At 43.4% G+C, this 25,763-nt stretch overlaps 1 protein-coding gene across 2 annotated transcripts in view; it reads right to left on the reverse strand.

Moving 5' to 3' along the window:
* The window catches only part of larp1 (La ribonucleoprotein 1, translational regulator), a 176,155-nt gene that overhangs the window by 81,637 nt on the left and 68,755 nt on the right, over nucleotides 1-25,763 (reverse strand). For both annotated transcript variants that reach the window (XM_063053114.1, XM_063053113.1), the window contains exons 4-8: nucleotides 17,541-17,567; nucleotides 17,048-17,219; nucleotides 7,716-7,853; nucleotides 7,124-7,282; nucleotides 823-988 (exon numbers count right to left, since the gene is read on the reverse strand). In XM_063053114.1, coding sequence (XP_062909184.1) covers nucleotides 823-988; nucleotides 7,124-7,282; nucleotides 7,716-7,853; nucleotides 17,048-17,219; nucleotides 17,541-17,567 — 662 coding nt within the window. The remainder of the gene's footprint in view (nucleotides 1-822; nucleotides 989-7,123; nucleotides 7,283-7,715; nucleotides 7,854-17,047; nucleotides 17,220-17,540; nucleotides 17,568-25,763) is intronic.

Below are 25,763 nucleotides of genomic sequence, written 5' to 3' on the forward strand. Positions count from 1 at the left end.
CCTGGGTAGCCTCAAACCTGATGAATCAATTTCTCAAAATTCTGGTAATGAACCACCCCCCCCCCCACACACACACACACCGCTTCACCATTCTCATCCCCTTTTCCCTCTCACCTTATCGCATCTGCTTGCCTAACCATTGCCACCCTCTGGTGCTCCTTCACCTTTTTCTTTCCTCCATGGTCTTCTGTTTTCTCCTATCACACTCTCCCTTCTCCAGCCCTGTATCTCTTTTCACCAATTAACTTCCCAGCTCTTTACTTCATCCCTCCCCCTCCCAGTTTCACCTGTCACCTGTGTTTCTTTCTCCCCTCCTCCGACCTTTTAAATCTACTCATCTTTTTTTCTCCAGTCCTGCCGAAGGGTCTCTGCCCAAAATGGCCACTATACTTTTTTCCATAGATGCTGACTGGCCTGCTGAGTTCCTCCAGCATTTTGTGTGTGTTGCTGGAGGAAGTCAATGGGTGGAAGGGGGGGTGGTGTGTGTGTGTGTGTGTATGTTGCGCCGGGGGTGGGGGGAGGTGGTTGGAGAGAGAGAAGGGAGTGGGGTTCAGAGGAAGTATGTTTCAGACTGGGACTCTACAGACTCTATATCAACATTGTCTCCATGACTGGCTTTTAACTGCTCTGAAATATCCCGGTTTACATCACAGTTGAGGAACTACCAAAAAGGAGATCAACAATAAATGCTTATCTTAGCATTAATGTGGGAAACTACTGAGCATTTAGTGCAAGTCTGAATCTTCCTTCTCCAATGATGTAATTAGCTATGGAACAAAAGTACCACAATCTGACCACCAAGCAGATAACCACAGTACTTACATCTGTTTCTTGATGTAGTCTTTGAGCAGCTTTTTGTCCATAGTGTACAGCTCCGCACTGCTCTGATTGTCATAGTAATAGATGATATCACCACCATATTTTGGCCTGTACAATCCATCATTTCCATCTGCGTTTGCATTGTAAGTGTAATGGTAGTCAAAATGAGCTGAAACAAGGAAATTAACTTAAATATTTGGTTAAAGAATCTGGTAGTTCACCATCTTACAGTGTGAAATATGAAATTGGGATAAATATGGAAAGATAATACATTAACCAAGAGCAGTCTACCTTTATGGCTAGCATTGAGCAGACGGAAGATGATCAGGTTCAAAAAATGTATTAAACCAACTGGAAAGGTTGGGCTGTTTGGTTCTCTTGTCTGTCAGATGTCTCATCAGCTCTGGGTTGGGTGTTGGGTGTTGTGCAATGATCCGGAGGTGATAAGAGAGCTTAAAGTTAAGGAACCCTTAGGGAACAGTGATCACAATATGATTGAGTTCACATAGAAATTTGAGAGGGAAAAAATAAAATCCAATGTGTTGGTATTTCAGTGGAATAAAGGAAATTACAATGGCATGAGAGGGGAACTGTCCGTAGTTGAGTGGAAAGGGACATCTGCAGGAAGGACAGCAGAGCAGCAATGGCTGGAGTTTTTGCGAAAAATGAGGGAAGTGCAAGACAGATATATTCCAAATTTGAAGAAATTTTCAGAGGGAAGGAAGATGCTATTGTGGCTGACAAGTGAAGTCAGAGCCAAAGTCAAAGCAAAAGAGAGGGCATACAAGGAAGCCAGAGCAAATGGGAAGACAGAGGATTGGGAAGCTTTTAAAACCTTGCAGAAGGAAACTAAGAAGGTCATTAGGAAGGAAAAGATGAATTATGAAAGGAAGCTGGCGACTAATATCAAAGAAGATAAGAAAAGCTTTTTTTTTTTAAAAAAGTACATAAATAGTAGAGAGTCGAGGATAGGCATAGGACCAATACAAAATGACGCTGGAGATATTGTAATGAGAGATGCAGAGATGGCAGAGGAACTGAATGCGTATTTTGCATCAGTCTTCACAGTGGAAAATGTCTGCAGTATACCAGACATTCAAGAGTGTCAGTGAATTGAAGTTTGTGCAGTGAAAATTACGACTGAGAAGGTGCTCAGAAAGCTTAATGGTCTGAGGGTGGATAAATCTCTTAGACCTGATGGAATGCACCGAGATCTGAAGGAAGTAGCTGGAGAGATTGTGGAGGCATTAACGATGATCTTACAAGAATCGATAGACTCTGGCATTGTACTGGATGACTGGAAAATTGCAAATGTTAGGGATAAGATTACAGAGTACCTGGAGGCACATGACAAGATAAGCTAAAGCCAGCATGGTTTCCTGAAAGGAAAATCCTGCCTGACAAACCTACTGCAATTCTTTGAGGAAATTATAAGCAGGATAGACAAAGGAGATGCAGTAGACGTGGTGTACTTTGATTTTCAGAAGGCCTTTGACAAGGTGTCACACGAGGCTGATAAGAGCCCATGGAATTACAGGGAAATTACTAGCATGGGTGAAGCATTGGCTGGTCGGCAGAAAACAGAGAGTGGGAATAAAGGGATCCTATTCTGGCTGGCTGCCAGTTACCAGTGGATTTCCACAAGAATCGGTGTGGGGACTGCTGCTTTTTACGATGTATATCAGTGATTTGGACTACAGTATTAAATAGATTTGTGGCTAAATTTGCCGAGGATACAAAGATATGTGGAGAAGCAGGTAGTGTTGAGGCAACAGAGAGCCTGCAGAGAGACTTAGATAGCTAAGGGGAATGGGCAAAGAAGTGGCAAATGAAATACAATGTTGGAAAGTGTATGGTCATGCACTTTGGTGGAAAAAATAAATGGGAAGACTATTATTTAGATGGGGAGAGAATTCAAAATGCAGAGGTGCAAAGGAATTTAGGAGTTCTTGTGTAGGATACCCTAAAGGTTAATCTCCAGATTGAGTCAGTGGCGAAGAAGGCGAGTGCAATGTTGGCATTCATTTATAAAGGTATAGAATATAAGAGCAGAGATGTGATGTTGTGGATCTATAAGGCACTCGTGAGACCACTCGGAGTATTGTGTGCAGTATTGAGCTCCTTATTTTAGAAGGGATATACTGACATTGGAGAGGGTTCTGAGAAGATTCACAAGAATGATTCCAGGGATGAAAGGGTTACCATATGAGGAATGTCTGGCAGATCTTGGGCTGTATTCCCTGGAGTTCAGGAGAATAAGGTGGGATCTCATAGAAACATTCTGAATGTTAAAAGGCCTGAACAGATTAGATATGGCAAAGTTATTTCCCATGCTAGGGGATTCTAGGACAAGAGGGCACGACTTCAGGATTGAAGGACATCCTTTTAGAACTAAGATGCAGAGAAATTACTTTAGGGTGGTAAATATGTGGAATTTGTTGCCACGAGCGGCTGTGGAGGTCAAGTTGTTGGGTGTATTTAAGGTAGAGAGAGATAGGTTCTTGATTAGCCAGGGCATCAAAGGGTATGGGATGATAGCAGGAGAGTGGGGATGACTGGAATTAGATCAGTCCATGATTGAATGGCAGAGCAGACTCGATTGGCTGAATGGCCTACTTCTGCTCCTATATCTTATGGTCTTAAGATATAGGAGCAGAATGAGGCCTATTTGGCCATCAACTCTGCTCCATTTCATTATGATTGAACCAATTTTACTGTCAGCGCCAACCTCCTGCCTTCTCCCGGTATTCCTTCAAGTCATGACCAATCAAGTATCTGCGAACCTCCGCCTTAAATATATGTAAAGACTTGGCTTCCACAGCCGGCAGCAACAAATTCCACATATTTACCGTTCTCTGGCTAAAGAAATTCCTGCTAATCTCTGTTCTAAAAAGTACACCTCTCTATTCTGAGACTGTGTCCTCTGGTCTTAGACTCCCCCACCATCGAAAACATCCTCTCCAAATCCACTCAAACAAGGCCTTTCACCATTCGATAGGTTTCAATGAGGGCACCTGTCATTCTTCTGAAGTCTTGTGAATAAAGGCCCAGAGCCAACAAACACTCTTCACTGGACAATCCTGGAATCATTTTCATGAACGTCCTTTGAAACCTCTCCAGTTTCAGCACATCCTTTCCAAAATAGGGAGCTTAAAATTGTTCATAATACACCAAGTGAGGCTTCACCAGTGCTTTATAGTCTAAAATTTACATCCTTGCTTTTATATTCTAGTCCCCTTGAAATTAATGCTAACGTCGCATTTGCCTTCCACACCACAGACTCAACCTGCAAATTAACCTTTAGGGAATCTTGCCCAAGGACTCCCAAGTCCCTTTGCGCCTCAGGTTTTTAAAATTTTCTCTCCATGTAGAAAATAGTCACCCGCTTTATTTCTTCTACCAAAGTGCATGACCATACACTTCCCGACACTGTATTCCACCTGTCATTTCTCTGCCCATTCTCCTAAGCTGTTTGTCTCTCGGTAGCTTCTCTACTTCCTCAAAACTACCTGCCCCTCCAACTATCTGCAAAGTCTGCAACAAAACAATTAATTCCATCATCCAAATCATTAACACTTTATGTAAAAAGAATCAGTCCTAATACAGATTCCTGTAGAACACCACTAGTCACAAGTAGCCAACCAGCAAAGGCTCCCTTTATTCCCACTCTTTGCCCCCTGCCAATCAGCCACTGGTTTATCGATGCTACAATCTTTCTTGTAATACCATGGGCTCGTAGCTTGTTAAGTAGTCTCATGTGTGGCACCTTGTTGAAGGCTTTCTGAAAATCCAAGTACACATCAGTTGATTCTCCTACGTCTATTCTGCTTGTTATTTCTCGAAAGAATTCCAACAGATTTGCCAGGAAAGATTTTCCCTTGTGGAAGCCATGCTGATTACAGCCTATTTTATCATGTGCCTCCAACTACCCTGAAACCTCATCCTTAATGACCAATTCCAACATCTTCCCCACCCATTGAGGTCAGACTAACTGCCCTATAGTTTCCTTTCTTCAGACTCTTTCTTCAGAGTGAGACGTTTGCAATTTTCAGTCTTCTCGAACCATTCCAGAATCTAGTGATTCTTGGAAGATCATTATTAATGCCTCCACGATCTCTTCAGCCACCTCTTTTAGAACCCTGAGGTGTAGACCATCTGGCCCTCATGACTTACCTACTTTCAGACCTTTCAGCTTTCCAAGAACCTCTTCTCTAGGTATGGCAGCTTCACATACTTCATGATCCTTGACACATGGAACTTATACCATACTGCTAGTCTTTCACAGTGAAGACTGATGCAAAATACTTATTCAGACTGTCAGCCATTTCGTTGTTCCCCATTTCTACCTCTCCAGCATCATTTTCCAACGGTCCAATATCCATTCTCGCCTCTCTTTTACACTTTATGTATCTGAAGAAACTTTTGGTATCCTCTTTGATATTATTGGCTAGCTTACTTCTGTATTCCATCTTTACCTTCTGACTTATATTTTTAGTTGCCTTCTGTTGATTTTTAAAAGCTTCCCAATCCTTTAACTTCCCACTATTTTTTACACTATTATATGCCCTCTCTGTGGCTTTTACGTTGGCTTTGACTTTGAAGAGGGCGGAGCTTATTTAAGATGGCGCTAAACAACCACTCCTTTGCTTGCATCTTTGGAAACAGCTCTATTTCAATCTTTAACATCTCTATTTTTCCCTTTCAGGTTTCTTTTTGAAGACCCTGACCTGGAGTTACATGCTGACTTCGGTTCTTTGCGGGAATGGGATCTGCTCTCAGGGTTTCACGAATGGCCATTATTCGACATGCCAAGGACACAGCCTAAGAGCTTAGCTCACCTTCAGAGGTCCAAGATCTCGTGGCTCTGGAGACCGGGTGGATCGAAGGTCGGTGTGTCATGGGAGTCGGAAGATCCCTGGCTGTGTGCCCAGAGACCTGAGATCTTTGGAGACAAAGCTCAGAAAGAGCGACGCAATGGACTTTTAACATCGTAAACCAGCGAGTTGTTTGCTATCTCTCCCCTCACGGTGAAACGGAGACTCCTCTTTTTCCTTTATTAGGGAGAGAGAGAGCCTGTGGTATGTCGAATACCGGGTGAACAAGTAGCCTTTGGGGTATTGGAGGTCTGTGTCTTTAGTGTTGCTTTGCTGCACGCTTGAGTGCTCGGTGGGGGGGGTGCTGATGATTTTTTGCTGGTGGGGGAGGGGGTATTGTTGCTTTACTGCTGCTTACACGAGGTTGGGGGGGAGCTGGGGGGTCTTTGGGGTAACATTTAACTATCATTCATACTTTAGGGGCACTCCTCTCTTTTCTTGGATGGTTGCGAAGAAAAAGCATTTCAGGATGTATGTCGTATACATTTCTCTGACATTAAATGTACCTCTGAAATCTTGTTAGCCATGGTAGTGTCATCTTTCCTTTAGAATACTACTTTTTTCTGAAGTGTTACCAGAAATTCCAGCCATTGCTGCTCTGCAGACATCCCTGCCAGTGTTCTTTTCCATTTAATTCTGGCCAACTGCTCTCCCTCTCATGTCTCTATAATTTCCTTTACTCCACTGTAATATTGATACCTCTGACTTTAGCTTTTCCTCAAATTTCAGAGTGAATTCGATCACATTCTGAACACTTGCCTATAAGGGGTCCTTTTACCTTAAGCGCTCTAATCAATTCTGGTTCATTGCATTAGAGTTGGGATGGCATGTTATGCCTATATAGGACTTTAATGAGACTGCACCTGCTCATGTGCTATTCTGGTCGCCACAATAAAGGAAACCTGTGATTAAGCTATTGGGTGCAGTAAAGATTCACAAGGACGTAGATGGACCTTGAGAACTTGAGTTATAAGGAAAGAGTTGAGAGGCTGGGGCTATTTTCTCTGGGGTGAAGGAGGCTGCAGGGCGATCTTACAGAGGTTTATAATATCAGGTAAGGTGGATAGTCACAGTCTTTTTTGTGGATAAGGAAGAATAAAACTACAGTTTATAGGTGCAAGCTGAGAGGGGTATGATTCAGTGGGGACCTGTCGGGCAAGACGGTGGTGGGTATATGGAACAAGCTGCCAGAGGAGACTGATAATTACCATATTCATAGTTTATGGAAAGGTTTAGCTAGATATGGGCTAGAAACAGGAAAATTGGACTAGCTCAGGAAGGCACATTGGCCAACATAAACATATTGGGCCATAGGGCCTGTTTAACTCTATGACCAAGCACAGAAAATCAAGAGATCAGAACTGGATTTAAATGTCAACAGAGAGGGCATCTTGCTTATGCACTTTGCCTGATATCAGTACAATACGTACAGCGGGAAGCACCTCTGCCACGACCCCTCCCCCGGCCTCGACCTCGCCCTCGCCCCCTGTAGCCTCCTCGGATTGTTCCACCCTCGCTTTTGACGCTGGAAATCTCATCACGGTCTTCCCGCCAATCCCTCATGTCGTACTTCTCCTCACGATGGTAACCTGGAGAGACAGAAGACGAGAAATGGAGTGCCACCCGCTGTGTAACAAGCTCCAAATGCCACCCAAAAATAACACAAGCCCAGCATTACTTTAGCATGAGGTTTAACCCCTGGAGTATAATCGAATTATCGCTCCAGTATACTTCAAACAAAGACCATTGCCTTCTACTGGACATTCACTGTCAAAGCAGCTCCCTAGACGTTATGCAACAGGTGCTGACACTCACCCTAATGCCACGTGGAACTTTACACCCTGGCTAAATGTCAACCCTTGAGCATTCACACATGCATGTTCAACACTTCCCAGCCCCAGCCTTGTCCAATATGCAGAAAGCTGCATGTCGGAACTCAACACCAGTAGGACAGTCTTCGCTGAGGCCTCTCCGGACCATAACACCGTCAATGCTGTAACCACAGAGAACTGTTGGACAAACCTTTGGAGTCACTCCTATTGATGACTGGTGGACGCAGAGGCTCATTCTGAGGACGCAGGTTGTTTCGGGTTACCGGTTTCTCTTGCGTTCCCTCTGATTTTACATCCAATTGGAGCGGGACCCATTTTTGTTTGTACCCTGCAGACAAACAAGAAAAATATTTGTCGAGGTGCGGAACAGGCAGACTCCTAGCATAACAGAATATGGAAAATTTAGGGAAATAACTTCAATCTTAACACTGTCTTAGAGAAGGATAAAATCACATCCAACAGGAACTTTCCAAGGGAATTGGCTAAATGAAGAAGAAAACTGCAGAAACATCAGGAGGGCAAGACCAGTATTGGCCAAGGCATGCTGGGCTGAATGAACAAAAGGGTGACATCTCTACTTTTAAGTAGTTTCACCAGTTTTTACCTGAGGAAATCACACAAAATGCTGGAGGAAATCAGGTCATGCAGCATCTATGAAGAGGAATAAACAGTCGGTGTTTCGGGCTGAAAGGCTTCATTAGGACTGGAAAGGAAGGGCGAAGAAGCCAGAATAAGATGGGGGGGGGAAGGAAGATAAGCTGGTAGGTGACAGGTGAGTCAAGGTGAGGGAGATGGATGGGGTGGGGGAAGGGGATGAAGTAAGAAACTGGGAGAGGATAGGTGGAAGTGAAAAAAGGCTGAAGAATAAGGCATTTGATAGGAGAGGACAATGGACCATGGGAGAAAGGCAACGAGGAGAAGAACAGAAGGTGGGGATGGCCAGGTAAAAAGAGAAAGGGTCAGATGGGATCCTGAATGAGGAATGGAAAAAGAGTGGAGGGAGGGAAGGAGGAGAAATTACCAAAAGTCAGAGAAATCGATGTTTTGCTCCTCCAACCTGAGCTTGACCCTATTACAGCAGTAGAGGCAGCCATGCACCAACATGTCGGAAGAGGAATCAGAAGTTGAAATTAAATGGTGACCACTGGAAGATCCTGCCTTTTGCAGAGGACAGAGCGAAATGCTCAACAAAGCAGACATACAATTGAGACTTTTTGATATTTCTTTGTTCTTTAAAATAGAGCTGTAGGAGAGAACGGCTGATCTCTGCTTAATAGACAGCATCTCCATCACTCTCTATAGCACCAGTCTCTAACTCAGACTCGGGCAAGAAATCTATTGGAAAAGACTATACTGTCTTGTTTTTGATAAGAACATAGAACATAGAAATCTACAGCACATTTCAGGCCCTTTGGCCCACAATGTTGCGCTGACCAAGTAACCTACTCTAGAAACTGCCTAGAATATCACTAGCGCATAGCCCTCTATTTTGCTAAACTCCATGTACCTACCTAAGAGGCTCTTAAAAGACTCTATTGTATTGGCTTCCACCACCGCCACCAGCAGTGGATTCCATGCACCCACCACTCTGTGTGTGAAAAACTTACGCATGACATCCCCTCAGTACCTATTTCCAAGCACTTTAAAACTATGCCCCCTCATTTTAGCCATTTCAGTCCTGGGAAAAAGCCTCTGGCTAACCACATGATCAATGCCTCTCATCATCTTATACACCTCTATCAGGTCACTTCTCATTCTGCGGCACTCCAAGGAGTAAAAGCCAAGTTCACTCAACCTATTCTCAAAAGGTACGTCCTCCAATCCAGGCAACAACCTTGTAAATCTCCTCTGCGCTCTCTCTATAGTATCCACATCCTTCCTGTAGTGAGGTGACCAGAACTGAACACAGTACTCTAACTGGGATCTGACCAAGGTCTCATATAGCTGGAACATTACCTCATGGCTCTTGAACTTAATCTCACGGTTGAAGGCCAACACACCATATAACTTCTTGACAACGCTGTCAACCTGGGCAGCAGCTTTGAGTGTCCAAAGGATACAGATCTCAAGATCTCTCCGATCCTCTACACTGCCAATACTATATTCTGTCTTCAAATCTGACACACCAAAATGAACTTCTTCATAAGTACCTGGGTTAAACTCCATCTGCCACTTCTCAACCTAGTTGTGCACCTTAATGATGTCCCGCTGTAACCTTTAACAACCCTCCAGACTATTTACAAGACCCCCAACCTTTGTGTCATCAGCAAACTTACTAACCCCATTCTTCTACCTCTTCACCTAGGCCATTTATAAAAAATCACAAAGCAGAGGGGTCCCAGAACAGATCCTTGCGGAACACTACGGGTCACTGATCTCCATTCAGAATAGAAACATCTACAACCACTCTTTGCATTCTGTGGGCAAGCCAATTCTGGATCCACAAAGCAAGTTCTCCTTGGATCCCATGCTTCCTTACTTTCTGAATGAGCCTTGCATGGGAAACCTTACGAAATGCCTTACTGAAATCTATATACACTACATCCACTGCTCTAACTTCATCAATGTATTTTGTTACATCCTCAAAGATATCAATCACACTCATAATGCATGGTATGCCCTTGACAAAGCCATGCTGACTATCCGTAATCAGATTATGTCTCTTCAAATGCTCATAAATCCTGCCTACTGTGGGAAGCGAGGGAGGAGATTACTGAGCCTCTGGCAATGCCCTTTGCATCATCAATAAGGACGGGAGAGGTTCTGGAGGATTGGAGGGTTGCGGATGTTGTTCCCTTATTCAAAAAGGGAGTAGGGATAGCCCAGGAAATTATAAACTCGTGAGTCTTACTTCAGTGGTTGGTAAGTTGATGGAGAAGATCCTTGAGAGGCAGGATTTATGAACATTTGGAGAGGCATAATATGATTAGGACTAGTCAGCATGGCTTTGTCAAAGGCAGGTCGTGCCTTACGAGCCTGATTGAATTTTTTGAGGATGTGACTAAACACATTGATGAAGGTAGAGCCGTAGGTGTAGTGTATATGGATTTTAGCAAGGCATTTGATAAGGTACCCCATGCAAGGCTTACTGAGAAAGTAAGGAGGCATGGGATCCAAGGGGACATTGCTTTGTGGATCCAGAACTGGCTTGCCCACAGAAGGCAAAGAGTGGTTGTAGATGGGTCATATTCTGCATGGAGGCCGGTGACCAGTGGTGTGCCTCAGGGATCTGTTTTGGGACCTCTACTCTTTGTGATTTTTATAACTGACTTGGATAAAGAAGTGGAGGGATGGGTTAGTAAATTTGTTCATGGCACAAAGGTTGGGGGTGTTGTGGATAGTGTGGCGGGCTGTCAGAGGTTACAACAGGACACTGAAAGGATGCAAAACCGGGCTAAGAAGTGGCAGATGGAGTTCAACCCAGATAAGTGTGAGGTGGTTCATTTTGGTAGGTCAAGTATGATGGCAGAATATAGCATTTATAGTAAGACTCTTGGCAGTGTGGAGGATCAGAGGGATCTTGGGGTCTGAGACTGTAGGACACTCAAAGCTGCTACGCAGGTTGACTCTGTGGTTAAGGCGGCATACAGTGTATTGGCCTTCATCAATTGTGGGATTGAATTTAAGAGCCTAGAGGTAATATTGCAACTATATAGGACCCTGGTCAGACCCCACTTGGAGTACTGTGCTCAATTCTGGTCGCCTCACTACAGGAAGGATGTGGAAACCATAGAAAGGGTGCAGAGGAGATTTACAAGGATGTTGTCTGGATTGGGGAGCATGCCTTATGCGAACAGGTTGAGCGAACTCTGCCTTTTCTCCTTGGAGCGATGGAGGATGAGAGGTGACTTGATAGGGGTGTTCAAGATAATGAGAGGCATTTATCGTGTGGATAGTCAGAGGCTTTTCTCCAGGGCTGAAATGGCTAGCACGAGAGGGCATAGTTTTAAGGTGCTTGGAAGTAGGTACAGAGGAGATGTCAGGGGTAAGTTTTTTTTTCATAGTCATAGTCATACTTTATTGATCCTGGGGGTAATTGGTTTTCATTACAGTTGCACCATAAATAATAAATAGTAATAGTAATATTACTATTAGTAAATAGTAAATAGTCATAGAAATAATAAATAGTAATAGAATAGTAATAAATAAATACCCAGAGAGCAGTGAGTGCGTGGAATGGTGGAGGCGAAAACAATAGGGTCTTTTAAGAGACTCCTGGATGGCTGCATGGAGCTTCGAAAAATAGAGGGCTATGGGTAAAGCCCAGGTAGTTCTAAGGCAGGGACATGTTTGGCACAGCTTTGTGGGCCAAAGAGCCTGTATTGTGATGTAGGTCTTCTATGTTCCTAAAAGCTCCAGCATATCCTCTTTCTAAATGACTATATGCTCAAGCATTTCATTCCGCTGTAAGTCATCCCCACAATTGCTAAGGTCCTTTCCCCTGGTGAATACTGAAGCAAAGTATTCAATAAGCACCTCCGCTACCTCCTCCAATTCTATGTGTAAGGGGTTTCTTTTTTATATGTCTCTGCGTAGTCTAATTAAAATGGCTTCTTTGTTATGTTATAACTGAAAGGACTTCTTTGTTATGTTAACTGCTGAGAAAGTCCTTCCCGCTAGCCGTTTGTTTTGGATTATCTATTAATAAGTGGACGAATGAACCAATTGCGATAGTTGTTATGCTTTGGTGTGTCTGTAAGATATTGTATGCGCGGGGTTTTGGGGGAGAAGGCGGGAGAGAGAGAGACAGAGGATGGACCAGGTGCTGTGAGTCTGCTAACGGGGTCGGACCCCGAGCGGGGCGTCTGGCAAGGAGAGGAGATGGAGACAGACTCGTGTGGAGCAGCTGGTCGACCACCGTTGTTGGTCCCAGGTGGCCGGTCGAGGTGGTCCAAGGGGTCGCAGGGTGAAGAAGGGTCCTGAGCTCCAACTGTTTGTGCATGAAGAGATTGAATTTTGATAAGTGTGGCGCCTTTTATTTTCCTTTTATATTTTATTCTCTATTAATTATATAGTTCCAGTAATATCTATAAACTGTAAATCATTTAATCGTATCTGGTGTATTGTCTGTTATTTGGGTGGGGCGGGGTACATCACACAGCATCCACACAAACTGATTACCCAGTTTGGTGGGGCCGATCGCTGTCTCCCTAGACAACAGCGAGCCGAGTGACCCTGAGGCTGGCCGGGGGCTACGTATGCATGTTTCCACTATCGTACCTGATTGGTCCTATTCTCACATGGCTCATCCTCTTGCTCTTTACATACTTGTAGAACGCCTTGTGGTTTTTCTTAATCTTTCTTGCTAAGGCCTTCTCATGGCCCCTTCTAGCTCTCCTAATTTCATTCTTAAGCTCCTTCCTGGCCACGTTGTAATTTTCTATAACTCCACCAGTAGCTAGTTTGAACCTTGCATAAGCTTTTCTTTTCTTAGATTTTTTTTCACATCCTTTGTACACTACGGTTCTTTTACGCATCTGTTCTCAAGTTCCTGCCTAACAGAATCATACATCCCCCATCCCAATTAAATGCTTTCCCAAATTGTCAGTTCCTATCCCTCTCCAGCGCTATGGTAAAGGAGATACAGCTGTGTTCATTACCCCCAAAATGCTCTTCCATCGAGAGATCTGATACCTGACTAGGTTCATTTCCCAATACCAGATCAATTACAGGCCCTCCTCTCGTTGGCTTATCTATAGATTGCGTCAGGAAACCCTGAACACACCTCACAAACTCCATGCCATCTAAACCCCTTGCTCAAAGGAGATACTAGTCAATATTAGGAAAGTTAAAATCTCCCATCTCAACAACCCTATTATTGCACTGTTCCAGAATCTGCCCATCTGCTCTTGAATGTCTCTGTTCTGTTAGGGGGTCTGTAAAAACACCCAGTAGTGTTATTGCCCCATTCCTGTTTCTGATTTTCACCCACACTGACTCAGTGGATAATTCCTCCATGACTTCCTCCTTTTCTGTAACCGTGACGCTATCCTTGATTCACAATGCCACGCCTCCACCTCTTTTCCCTCCTCCTGTCCTTTTTGAAACATCTAAAGCTGGCACACTCAGCAGCCGTTCCTGTTCCTGAGACATCCAAGTCTCTGTAATGGCCACAGCGTCACAGTTCCAAGTATTGATCCACGCTCTAAGTTCATCCATGTGTTTATCATACTCCTTGCATTAAAATAGGCACATCTCAAACTATCAGGCTGAGTGCATCTTTGCTCTACATCTGCCTATCCTTCCTCACAAACTCCCTGGAAGCTGTCTCTGATTGTGTGCCAAACACCCATCCTCTGCCTCTTCACTTCGGTTCCCTGTAAATCTAGTTTAAACCCTCCCCAACAGCATCAGCAAACCTCCCTAACAGGATACTGGTCCCCCTTGGATTCACGTGCAACCCGTCCTTTTTGTACAGGTCACACCTGCCGCAGAAGAGATCCCAATGATCGAGAAATCTGAATCCCTGACCCCTGCTCCAATTCTTCAGCATCGCATTTATCTGCTACCTCATTCTATTCCTATCCTCACTGTCATGTGACACAGGCAGCAATCCTGAGACTACTACCCTCGACATCCTGCATCTCAGCTTCCTTCCAAACTCCCTGTATTCTGCTTTCAAGACGTCCACCCGTTTTCTACTTACGTTATTGGTACCAATATGTACCATAACCTCTGGCTGTTCACCTTCCCATTTCAGGATATTGTAAATGTGTTCCTAAACATCACGATCTCTAGCACTTGGGAGGCAAACTACCATCTGTGTTTCTTTCTCGCACCCACAGAACCACCTATCTGTCCCCCTAACTATTGAGTCCCCTATTACTGCCGCCATTCTATTCAGTTTCCTATCCTTCTGAGCCACAGGGCCAGACTCTGTGCCAGAGGCACGGCGACTGTTGCTTCCCCCAGGTAGCACCCCCCTCCCCAAACAGTACTCAAAAATTGAGTACTTTTTGTACTCTTCACTACCTGATACTCTCCCTTCCCTCTCCTGACAGTCACCCACTTAACTGTCTCTTGTGGTCAAGGTGTCACTACCTACCTGTAGTTACCACCGATCACTTCCTCACTTTCCCTAAGAAGACGAAGGTCATCGAGCTGCAGTTCCAGTTCCCTAACTCGGTCTCTAAGGAGCTGCAGTTCGATGTAGCTGGTGCAGATTTGGGCATCGGGGGATTGCAAGTCTCCCGGATATCCCACATCTGACACCCAGAACAGAAAACTGGCCTTGCAGCTAGAGGAGAAAAGAGACAACACTAGTCACTGGCAGCCAATCAGAAAAGGCCCCTTTTATTCCCGCTCACTGTCTCTTGCCTGCCAGCCATTCCTCTATCCATGTCAGTATTTTTCCTGTACTCCAGAATAATTGATTTAGCTGTACACCAAGGAATATTTAGGGACTTGGAAATTTTCTTGCATTCATCTCCTGACACTTGCTTTTCAATAACTTTTTCTGTGGAGTTGCTTGGAGTGTTCTTTTGTCTTCATAGTGTAGATTTCGCCAGGATATGGACCCACCAGCAGATGGACCTTCCAGATACAGGTTTATTTTAAAGACAATCAACTGAAATGCCTTGACCGCTCATAGGTGATCTCCATCAACTAATTATGTGACTTCTAAAACCAAGTGGCTGCACCAGTGATGATTTGGTATGTCATAATACTTACGCAATCATTTATTTTGTGTTTTATATTTGTAATTAATTTTCACTTCGACACAAAAGACTTTTTCTGTTGATCAGTGTCAAAATAAAAGGCCAAATTAAATCCAGGGATTCAATTCGTAAATAAACATACCAATGAAAACTTCAAAGGGTGTGAATAATTTTCATAGACACTGTAGGACCATCTGGCCCATTGAGCCTGCTCTGCCATTTCATCATGGCTGATTTATTATCCCTCTCAATCCCATTCTGCTGCTTTTTTCCATTAATCTTTGATGCCCACAAACTATCAACCTCCACTTTAAATATACCACTATCTTGGCCTCCACAGCCTGAGGCAATGAGTTGCACAAATTCATCAAAGAAATTCCTTCTCTCCTCTGTTCTAAAGAGACATCCCTCTCTTCTGAAACTGTGTTCTCTGGTCCTGCAGGAAACATCCTCTCCACAGCGACTCTAGTAAAGCCTTTCAAGATTCGCCCCTTATTCTTCTAAACTTCAGCGAGTACAGGCCGACGGCTATCAAATAACGCTCCTCATATGTTCATTTCCAGAATCATTCTTGTGAACCTTTTCTGGACCCTCTCCAAAGCCTTTCTTTGATAAGGGATCCAAATCTGCTCACAATACTTCAAGTACGGTCTGACCAGTGCATTAGCCTCAAAATTACATCCTAGCTCTTATATTCTAGTCCTCTCAAAATCAATGCCTATACTGCATTTGTCTTCCTCACCACTAACTCAACCTGCAAATTAACCTTTAGGGAATCCTGCACGAGAAGTCCCAAGTCTCCTTGTGCCTCTATCTTTTGAATTTTCTCCCCAATTAGAAAATAGTGTACGACCGTACACTTCCCAACACTAAATTCCATCTGTCATTTCTGTGCCCATATTCTCAATCTAACTCCTTCTGTAGACCCCCTACTTCCTCAAAGCAACCTGTTCCCCACCTATCTTTGCCTCCTGCCAGTCAGCCAATATCATGTATAAATTGCAACCAAGTAACTTCTCTGTGCTATATTAGGTGACATGATTAAGGCAGAACCACACCATTCCAGCTCTGCTTCTAAAACATGCTTTACGCACACAACTTAATTCCTAGAAACTACATGGAGCACCACTGCCTTCCTTTTTTTTAATTAATTAATTTTTAAAAATAAGTTTCTACAATGCAACAACAGAAAAAAAAGTTAAGAGGTTTATACAGTGCAAAACAAACATATCAAAGTACAGTTCATAACAGTTAAGGAAAAGCACCCATAGTAGAATCGCATAAAGTTAGTTACCACACCACCCTCCCACTACCCAACTCCAAGCCAGCCTTACAATATATAGAAAATTTAATCAGAACTTTCATCACCACAGAGCTGTATTTATAAGAAGAAGCTATATTGTCTACTACCTGAGCTATAATATGTTTACACATTTAAAAAAACTGTAAGTCTTAACCGAAAGAAGCTGGAAGTAAGGGATTTAAGTGCAAAGAAAAAAAGAGGGATAAACCCTTAATCTAAACGGGAATTACAAAAATATTCAAGAAAAAGGTCCCCACACCTTTTGGAACTTTATGTCCGAATCAAGAAGTGAATAACGAATCTTTTCAAGGTCTAAGCAGGGCATAATGTCTCTGAGTCACTGAGTATGAGTGGGTGGGGCATCATCTCTCCACCTAAGGAGGACTGCATGTCTGGCCAAAAGACAAGCAACACTGCCTTCCTGGAGACATATGCATAGAGACAAAGTGAAGAGCAAAGGTACCAGGTGCTTGAAATCCCACATAAAACAGAAAGAACCATATGCTTTCCTGTGCACCACTGTCAAATCACAAATTTCTCCAATTTAAATCAAAGAAATACCTTTCTTCTTCTGTGTAGATTTCTGTGAATCCTCATCAGCACTTCTCTCCTCTGGTGATTCGTCTGACTTGGTTCGCTGGTTCTCTTTGCATTCACTGCTGTCACATTTCTCAGACCGCTCCTTTCGTATGAGTGGCTTTTTGTTGTGTTGTACTTTACTGTTTTGTGAATGCTGCAACACAATGATTGTGAAAATAATTCACAAATATTGACACACTTTCTTACTGATCTACAATTCCCCTCCACCCCGCCCCCCCCCCCCAGCTCCTGACAACTTGCTGAGGTTTCACTTCCACATCCTTCCTTGGTACCTCATCCCTAACCAAGCCCACCTTTCAGGACCATGACATCCTTGCTTGAAACAATTTTTTTGTCGCAGAAACTGACTGATCTGATGTCACCCTCTCCCAATTATGAAAAACTAACTTCCCATACAATGGTGCTAATTAAATCAAGTGATATTCATCATTATCCAGCCCCAGTAAAGACTCACCTCAGGGGTGATCACTGGCTCCCATGTCTGAAAAATAAGCAGAGTACATTTAAAGGATAGTTACTGAACGCAGAAACTCCTCGTGTCAATACAACACTGTTGAACAAAAGCAGTTCAATTTCATTGCTTTAAGAGGATATTCAGAATTTTATTGCTATTATATGATTGCTAATATCAGGGCACTATGAAAGGTCGTGGTTAGCATAATGGTATTACACTCTGGAGTATACCAGATTTCAGAGTTCAATTCTGGCACCGTTCTGTGGGAGTCCCTGTACATCATCCCCCGTGAAATGTGTGAGTTTCCCCCAATGGCTCTGGTTTCCTCCCACAGTTCAAAGACATATCGGGTAGTTAAGCGGTCATTGTAAATTGTCCTATGATTAGGTTAGGGTTAATTGGGGTTGTGGTGTTGCTGGGACAGCGTGGCTCAAAGGCTGGAAGGGCTTGCTCTGTATTCTATCACTGCAAAATAAATAAAATCATGGAATTATAGAGTACTACAGTACAGAAACCTAGTCCATCCCAATTTAATCTTTTGTTTTGAACCATATACCTGCACTTGGGCCATTGCCCTCCATACCCCTCTCATCCACGTACTTATCCAAACTTCTTTTAAATGTTGCAACTGAACCTGCATCTTCCATTTCTGTTGGCAGCACTTTCCACACTTGTACCACCCTGAGTGAAAATTCCTCTCAGATTCCTCTTAAATATTTCATCTTGGAATATGAAGCATTAAACTTTCTCAACATCAACACTGTTGATGTAAAGAAGAACATGTGCACCAACCCTATCCCTGAAGTCACAGAATATGGGCACAAGAACAGGCCCTTCGGCGCACAAAGTTGTGCCAAACTAATTACATTAATCAAATGTCCAACTAAACTAATCCCTTCCTCCTAAACAATGTGCACCTCGTTCCAGTTCCTGTATTTATGTGCCTATCCTAGAGCCTCTCGAACACCTCTATAAGTCATTTGGACAAATTTGTGGATAAGAAAGGTTTAGTGGGATCCGGGACAAATAGAGGCAGAAGGTATTAGACCAGGTTGGCAAGAATCTGTTTCCATGTTGTATAACTATGACTCTCAAAGTACTTTGCATTGAAGATTTGCACTGACTAGTCTATACTTTACATTGGCTTGAGAAAATGTTTTCAAGAAATTTTCACGCTGCTGATGTTGAACTCCCAGCAGTAAAACAACAACTATTACTGGGCAAAAGATACTTTGAGCAGCCACAGAAAATCATAGATTGTTGAAAGGTGAAATTACCAAAGACCTTCCTAGCTTGAAAAGGTACTGAAGGTGATATCATAAACCTGATGGCAAAGAGGAGGAAGAAACTGTTTTCTGAATGGACAACGAACCTATAAAAATTATCTTAAATTTTTTTTGCTCCCTTTTTGCACTAACTTTATTTTGTTAATATTTTTTATTGTAATGTTTTTTAAAATTTTGTATTGCCAGGTACTGCTACCAAGAAACAACAAATTTCATGTCATACACTCTGCCAGTGTTTCAGACTCATTTGGCCTTTTGTCTAAAATCAGTGGAAATGAACTGCGGATCTAATTCCACTTTTAAACACTGGCTCTGTGGTCAAACACATGTTCAGCACAGGCACACCAGAATACTTTATAAATGTCAAAAATCTATCAGTTTCTACCTTCCATCGGGGAGGTAAGTTCTAGATTCCCAACACCTTGGGTAGTGTTCACTTCCACTCACAAGCCTTCAGCAATGAAGCAGTCTACACCCATGTTCAGCTAAATAATATTCAGTGACAAGTAACATTTAACACCACAAAAATATCAGAAAATGGCCATCTCCAACAAGACAGAGTCAACTTCCTACCTTAACATTCACTCTCCTCTGAAGGAAATAAACAATACAGAGTACATTGTACAATACAGTGCTACCAGGATAATCAAGGACACGACCCACCCAGCCAACAGACTTTTCGTCCCTCTTCCCTCCGGGAGAAGGCTCAGGAGCTTGAAGACTCGTACGGCCAGATTTGGGAACAGCTTCTTTCCAACTGTGATAAGACTGCTGAACGGATCCTGACCTGGATCTGGGCCGTACCCTCCAAATATCCTGACCTGCCTCTCAGTTTTTTTGCACTACCTTGCTTTCCATTTTCCTATTTTCTATTTATGATTTATAATTTAAATTTTTAATATTTACTATTGATTTGTAATCCAGGGAGCAGGAAGTGCAGAAACAAATATCGCTGTGATTATTGTAGGTTCTAGTATCAATTGTTTGGCCACAATAAAGTATAAAGTAATTTGGCATTCCTGGCAATACCCTTATCAGTTACTTCATCACTTTCCCCAAAGAGAGTCCTCCAGTCTTGTAAAGTATGAATGAAACACAAGCACTTGTCTACTTAGGTTTCTATCAACTCCAGAAGCCCCCAGCACGCATGATCAGGGCGTCACCAGTCACTCCATCAGAGCTTGTGCTGAGAGATCCTCAACCACGCAACACTGACATCCTGTGGCAACAATAGAAACTGCATGATGGTAAAAGTAAAAGTACAGTTGCAAGAAAAAAGTTTGTAGTGAACACTTGCAATTACCTTTCTGCATTAATTACTCATAAAATGTGGTCTGACCTTTATCTAAGTTAATAGACAAACACAATCTGCCTAAACTATGAACACACAAACGATTGTACTTCTCAATACTGAATACACCATTTAAACAATCAGTCCAATTTCAAAAAAATATGTGAATCTCTGGGTAATGCCTTCGACAAAAGCTATTTGGAGTCAAGTGTTCCAATCATGAGATCAGATTGGAGGTGTGGGTTGGAGAGGTGACCTGCTCTATAAAAACACACAAAGTCAGATTACTGACAGAGTCTGCTCTTCTCAATAAAGAATCAGAATCAGGTTTATTATCACCAGTATGTGATGTGAAATTTGTTAACTTGGTAGCAGCAGTTCAATGTGATACGTAATCCACCAGAGAAAAAAATAATAAATACAATAAAAGTAATAATAAACAAGTACATCAATTACAATATATGTATATTGAATATATTAAAAAATCATGCAAAAACAGAAATACTGTATATTTTAAAAAAGTGAGGTAGTGTCCAAAGATTCAATGTCCATTTAGGAATCGGATGGCAGAGGGGAAGAAACTGTTCCTGAATCGCTGAGTGTGTGCCTTCAGGCTTCTGCACCTCCTACCTGATGGTAACATGCCCTGGGTGCTGGAGGTCTTTAATAATGGACGCTACCTTTCTGAGACACCGCTCCCTGAAGATGTCCTGGGTGCTTTGTAGGCTAGTACCCAAGATGGAGCTGACTAGATTTACAACCTTCTGCAGACTGTTTCGGACCTATGCAGTAGCGCCCCCGCCCCCCCATACCAGACAGTGATGCAGCCTGTCAGAATGCTCTCCACGGTACAACTATGGAAGTTTTTGAGTGTATTTGTTGACATGCCAAATCTCTTCAAACCCCTAATAAAGTATAGGCACTGTCTTACCTTCTTTATTACTACATCAATATGTTGGGATCAGGTTAGATCTTCAGAGATCTTGACACCCAGGAACTTCAATACAGGTTCCAAACACCTTGGACACCTCCACAACCTGCCCATTGCACATCCTCCAACTCTGTCTCCAGCCTTGACCTCCAAGCCGGGTCTTCATGCACTGCTGCCGGAACCCATCTCCCCTTTCCCCACCACCACTCTGCAATTCTGTGTCTCTCAGGTCCCACAGTGACTCCATCTTCTTCTCACCCCACCATCCTTAAACACCCCAAACCCTCCCCTCCCCATCCCCCGATACTAGCTTACATCCATGACAGGTCTTCACTATTCCCTCCAACCTTCCCCTCTCTAAGGCAGAACATTCTGTCCTCAGTAAGGGCCTCACATTTGTCCCCCTGCACCCACACCCCAGTGAGTTCTGCGACTGACATAATGCTGACCTCTTCTTCCGCCAGCTCCATCTCCGAGACTATTTCCTCGTCTCCTCCCTGCACTGATGACGCCTTCTCCTGTCTTCAATCCTCCTCCTCTTGCTGGACACCCTACCCTGGCCTTCCGCCTGCTCTGGACCTTTTCAATGCCTACTGGCAATGGGACATCAACCGTCTAGACTTCAACATTCCTCTCTCCTATTCCAAATTCACTCCTTCTGAATGCTTGGCTCTCCACTTCCTCCGCACCAGTCCTAACCTCACCATCAAACCTGCAAATTAGAGAGGTGCAGCAGCAGTCTGGCATATGCACAACTACTTTGCTAAGGCCCAGTGCCAACTTTCAGACACCTCCTCTTAGTTATCCTTCGAACAGGATCCCACTAAGGAACACAGGCCATTTTCTCCTACACCATCACCAACTTTATTAACTCTGGGGATTCCCCAGTCCACCATCACCAACCTCATAGTTCCTGCATCCCGCACCTCCCATTTCTACCTCCTACCCAAGATCCACAAACCTGCTTGTCCAGGTAACCCATTGTTTTAGCTTGTTCCTGCCACAATGATCTCCATGGACCAAAAGACATCGGAGCAGAAATTAGGCCATTTGACCAATCGGGTTTGTTCTGTCATTCAATCATGGCTGATCCTTTTTGTTTCTCCTCCTCAACTCCATTTCCCAACCTTCTCCCCATAATTTTTGAAGCAATGTCCAATCAAGAACCTATGAAGCTCTGCCTTAATTAAATACACCTAACGACCTGGCTTCCACAGCTGCATGTGACAACAAATTCCACAAATTCAACACACTTTGGCGAAAGAAATATCTCCGCATCTCTCTTTTGAATGGACGCCCCTCTATCCAGAGGCTGTGCCCTCTTGTCCTAGACTCTCCCACCATGGGAAACATCCTTTCCACATCTACTCTGTCTAGGCTTCACAAAATTCGAAAGGTTTCAATGCTCCCCCCTCATCCTTCTAAATCCCAGCAAGTACAGACCCAGTGCCATTAAACGTTCCGCGTATGATAACCTTTTCATTCCTGGAATCAACCTTGTGAACGTCCTCTGGATCCTCTCCAATGCCAGCACATCTTTTCTAAGATGAGGGGTCCAAAATTGTTCTCAATACTCAAGGTAAGGCCTCACCATTGTCTTATAAAGCCTCAGCATCACATCCTTGCTCTTGTATTCTTGACCTCTTAAAATGAATGCTAACATTGCATTTGCCTTTCTCACCACTAACTCAACCTGCAAGGTAAGCTTTCGGGTATTCTGCACAAGGACTCTAAATGGTTTTTCCCCATTTAGAAAATAGTCCGCACATTTATTTCTACTACTAAAGAGCATGACCATGCATTTTCCAACATTATATTTTATCTGCCACTTTCTTTCCCATTCTTCTAATCTGTCTATGTCCTTCTTCATCCTACCTGTTTCCTCAACATTACCCGCCCCTCCACCAATCTTTGTATCATCTGCAAACTTGGCAACAAAGCCATCTACTTCATCACCTATATCACTTATATGCAGCATAAAAAGAAGTGATCCCAACACCGACACCATCGAAACACCACTAGTCACTGACAGCCAACCAGAAAAGGATCTTTTTATTCCCACTCGCTGCCTCCTACCAATCAGCCTATGCTCTAACCATGTTTGTAGTTTCCTGTAATAACATGGGCTCCTAACTTGGTAGGCAGCCTCATGTGTGGCACCTTGTTAATAGTCTTCTGAAAGTCCAAATATACAATATCCATTGCATCCCCTTTATCTATCCTATGTGTAATCTCCTCAAAGAATTCCAATAGGTTTGTCCGGCAAGATTTTCTCTTAAGGAAACCATGCTAACTTTGTCCCTGTGTCACCAAGTACTCCAACGCCTCATCCTTAACAACTGACTCTAATATCTTCCTAACCACAGAGGTCAGGATAACTGGTCCACAATTTCATTTCTGCTGCCTTCTTCCTTTCTTAAAGAGTGGAGTGACATTTGCAATTTTCCAGTCCTCTGTCACCATGCCAGAGTCCAAAAATTTTTGTACGATCATTGCTAATGCTGCCATAATCTCCAATGCTACCTCTTTCAGAACCCGAGGGTGCATTTCATCTGGCCCGGATGACTTATGTACTCTTAGGTCTTTAAGCTTTTTGAGCACCTTCTCCCTTGTAATAGTAACTGCACCCACTTCTCTTCCTTTACACACTACAACATCTGGCACACTGCTTGCATCTTCCACAGTGAAGACTGTCGCAAAAACAAAGGAGCTAGTTGTGGATTACAGGAGGAATAGAGATGGGCTAACCCCTATTGAAATCAATGAATCTGGGGTTGAGACTGTAAACAGCTTCAAGTTCCTCGGCATTCACATCACCAAGGACCTCACCTGGTCTGTACACACCAGCTGTGTGGTGAAAAAGGCACAACAGCGCCTCTTTCACCTCAAACGGTTGAGGAAGTTTGGTATTGGCCCCCAAATCCTAAGAACTTTCTACAGGGGCACAATTGAGAGCATCCTGACTGGCTGCATCACTGCCTGGTATGGGAACTGCATCTCCCTTAATCGCAGGACTCTGCAGAGAGTGGTGCGGACAGCCCAGCACATCTGTAGTTATGAACTTCCCATGATTCAGGACATTTACAAGGACAGGTGTGAAAAAAGGGCCCGTAGGATCATTGAGGACCCAAGCCATCCCAACCACAATCTATTCTAGCTGCTACCATCCAGGAAGCAGTACTGCAGCATAAAAGCCAGGACCAACAGGCTCTGGGACAGCTTCTTCCACCAGGCCATCAGACTGTTTAACTCGTGCTGACTTGAGTGTATTCTATATTACATTGACTGTTCTATTTATTATAAATTACTATGATTGCACATTGCACATTTAGATGGAAACATAATGTAGATTGTTACTCCTCATGTATGTGAAGGATGTAAGAAATTAAGTCAATTCAATTCCTTTGTCCCCCATTATTATTTCTCCTGCCTCATTTTCTAGCAGTCCTATATCCTCTCATCTCTCTTTTTACATACTTGAAAAAGCTCTTACTATCCAACTTCGATATTATTTGCTAGCCTACTTTCATATTTCATCTTTTCCCTTCTAATGGTTCTTTTAGTTGCTCTCTGCAGGTTTTTAAAAACTTCCCAATCCTCTGCTTCCCACTAATTTTGGCTTTGTTGTATGCCCTCTCTTTTGTTTTACATTAGCTTTGACTTCCCTTGTCAGCCATGATTGTACTATTTTGCCATTTTTGAGTATTTCTTCACTTTGGAATACACGTCCTCTACCTTCCTCATTTTCTCCAGAAACGCATGCCATTGCTGCTCTGTTGACATGTCAGCCAGAAGCTCCTTCCAATTTACTCTTCCAACCAACTCCTCTATAATTACCACTGTAATTTCACTTACTCCACTGAAATACTGCAACATCAGACTTTACTTTCTCCCTATCAAATTTCAAGTTGAACTCAATCATTTGTGATCACTGGTTCCAAAGAGTTCTTTTACCTTATGTTCCCTTATCGCCTCTGGTTCATTACCTAACACCCAACCCAGGATAGCTGATCCCCTAGTAGGCTCAACAACAAAGTGCTCTAAAAATTCATCTCCTAGGCATTCAACAAACTCATATCTGCATACCTCGACTCTGTTTTATCCCCTCTAGTCCAGTTCCTACCTACATCCATGACACTTCACACACTCTGGATTTTTTCAATGATTTCAAGTTCCCTGGCCCCCATCATCTTATTTTTACAATGGATGTCCAGTCCCTGTACGCCTCTATCCCCTACCAGGAAGGCCTCAAAGATCTCCATTTTTTTTGGACATCAGACCTAACCAGTTCTCCTTCAGCACCAGTCTCCTTCACCTTGTGGAACTTGTCCTCAAAATAATTTCTCCTTTGGGTCCTTCAAACAAACATGAGCACCCGAATGGGTCCCAGCTATGCCTGTCCTATGCTAGTCCTGACGAAGGGTCTCGGCCTGAAACGTCGACTGCACCTCTTCCTACAGATGCTGCTTGGCCTGCTGCGTTCACCAGCAACTTTGATGTGTGTTGCCCAGCTATGCCTCCCTGTTTGTTGGCGACATGGAACAGTCTGTGTTCCAAGTCTACACTGGTGAACATCCCGCACTTTTCCTACACTACTTTGACAACTGCATTGGTGCTGCTTCCTGCACCCATGCTGAACTTGTTGACTTCATCCACTTTGCCTCCAACTTCTACCCTGCCCTCAAATTCAGCTGGTCCATTTCTGACACTTCCCT

This window comes from Mobula hypostoma, chromosome 7 (genome assembly GCF_963921235.1).
Source record: "Mobula hypostoma chromosome 7, sMobHyp1.1, whole genome shotgun sequence".
NCBI classification, from domain to species: Eukaryota; Metazoa; Chordata; class Chondrichthyes; order Myliobatiformes; family Myliobatidae; genus Mobula; species Mobula hypostoma.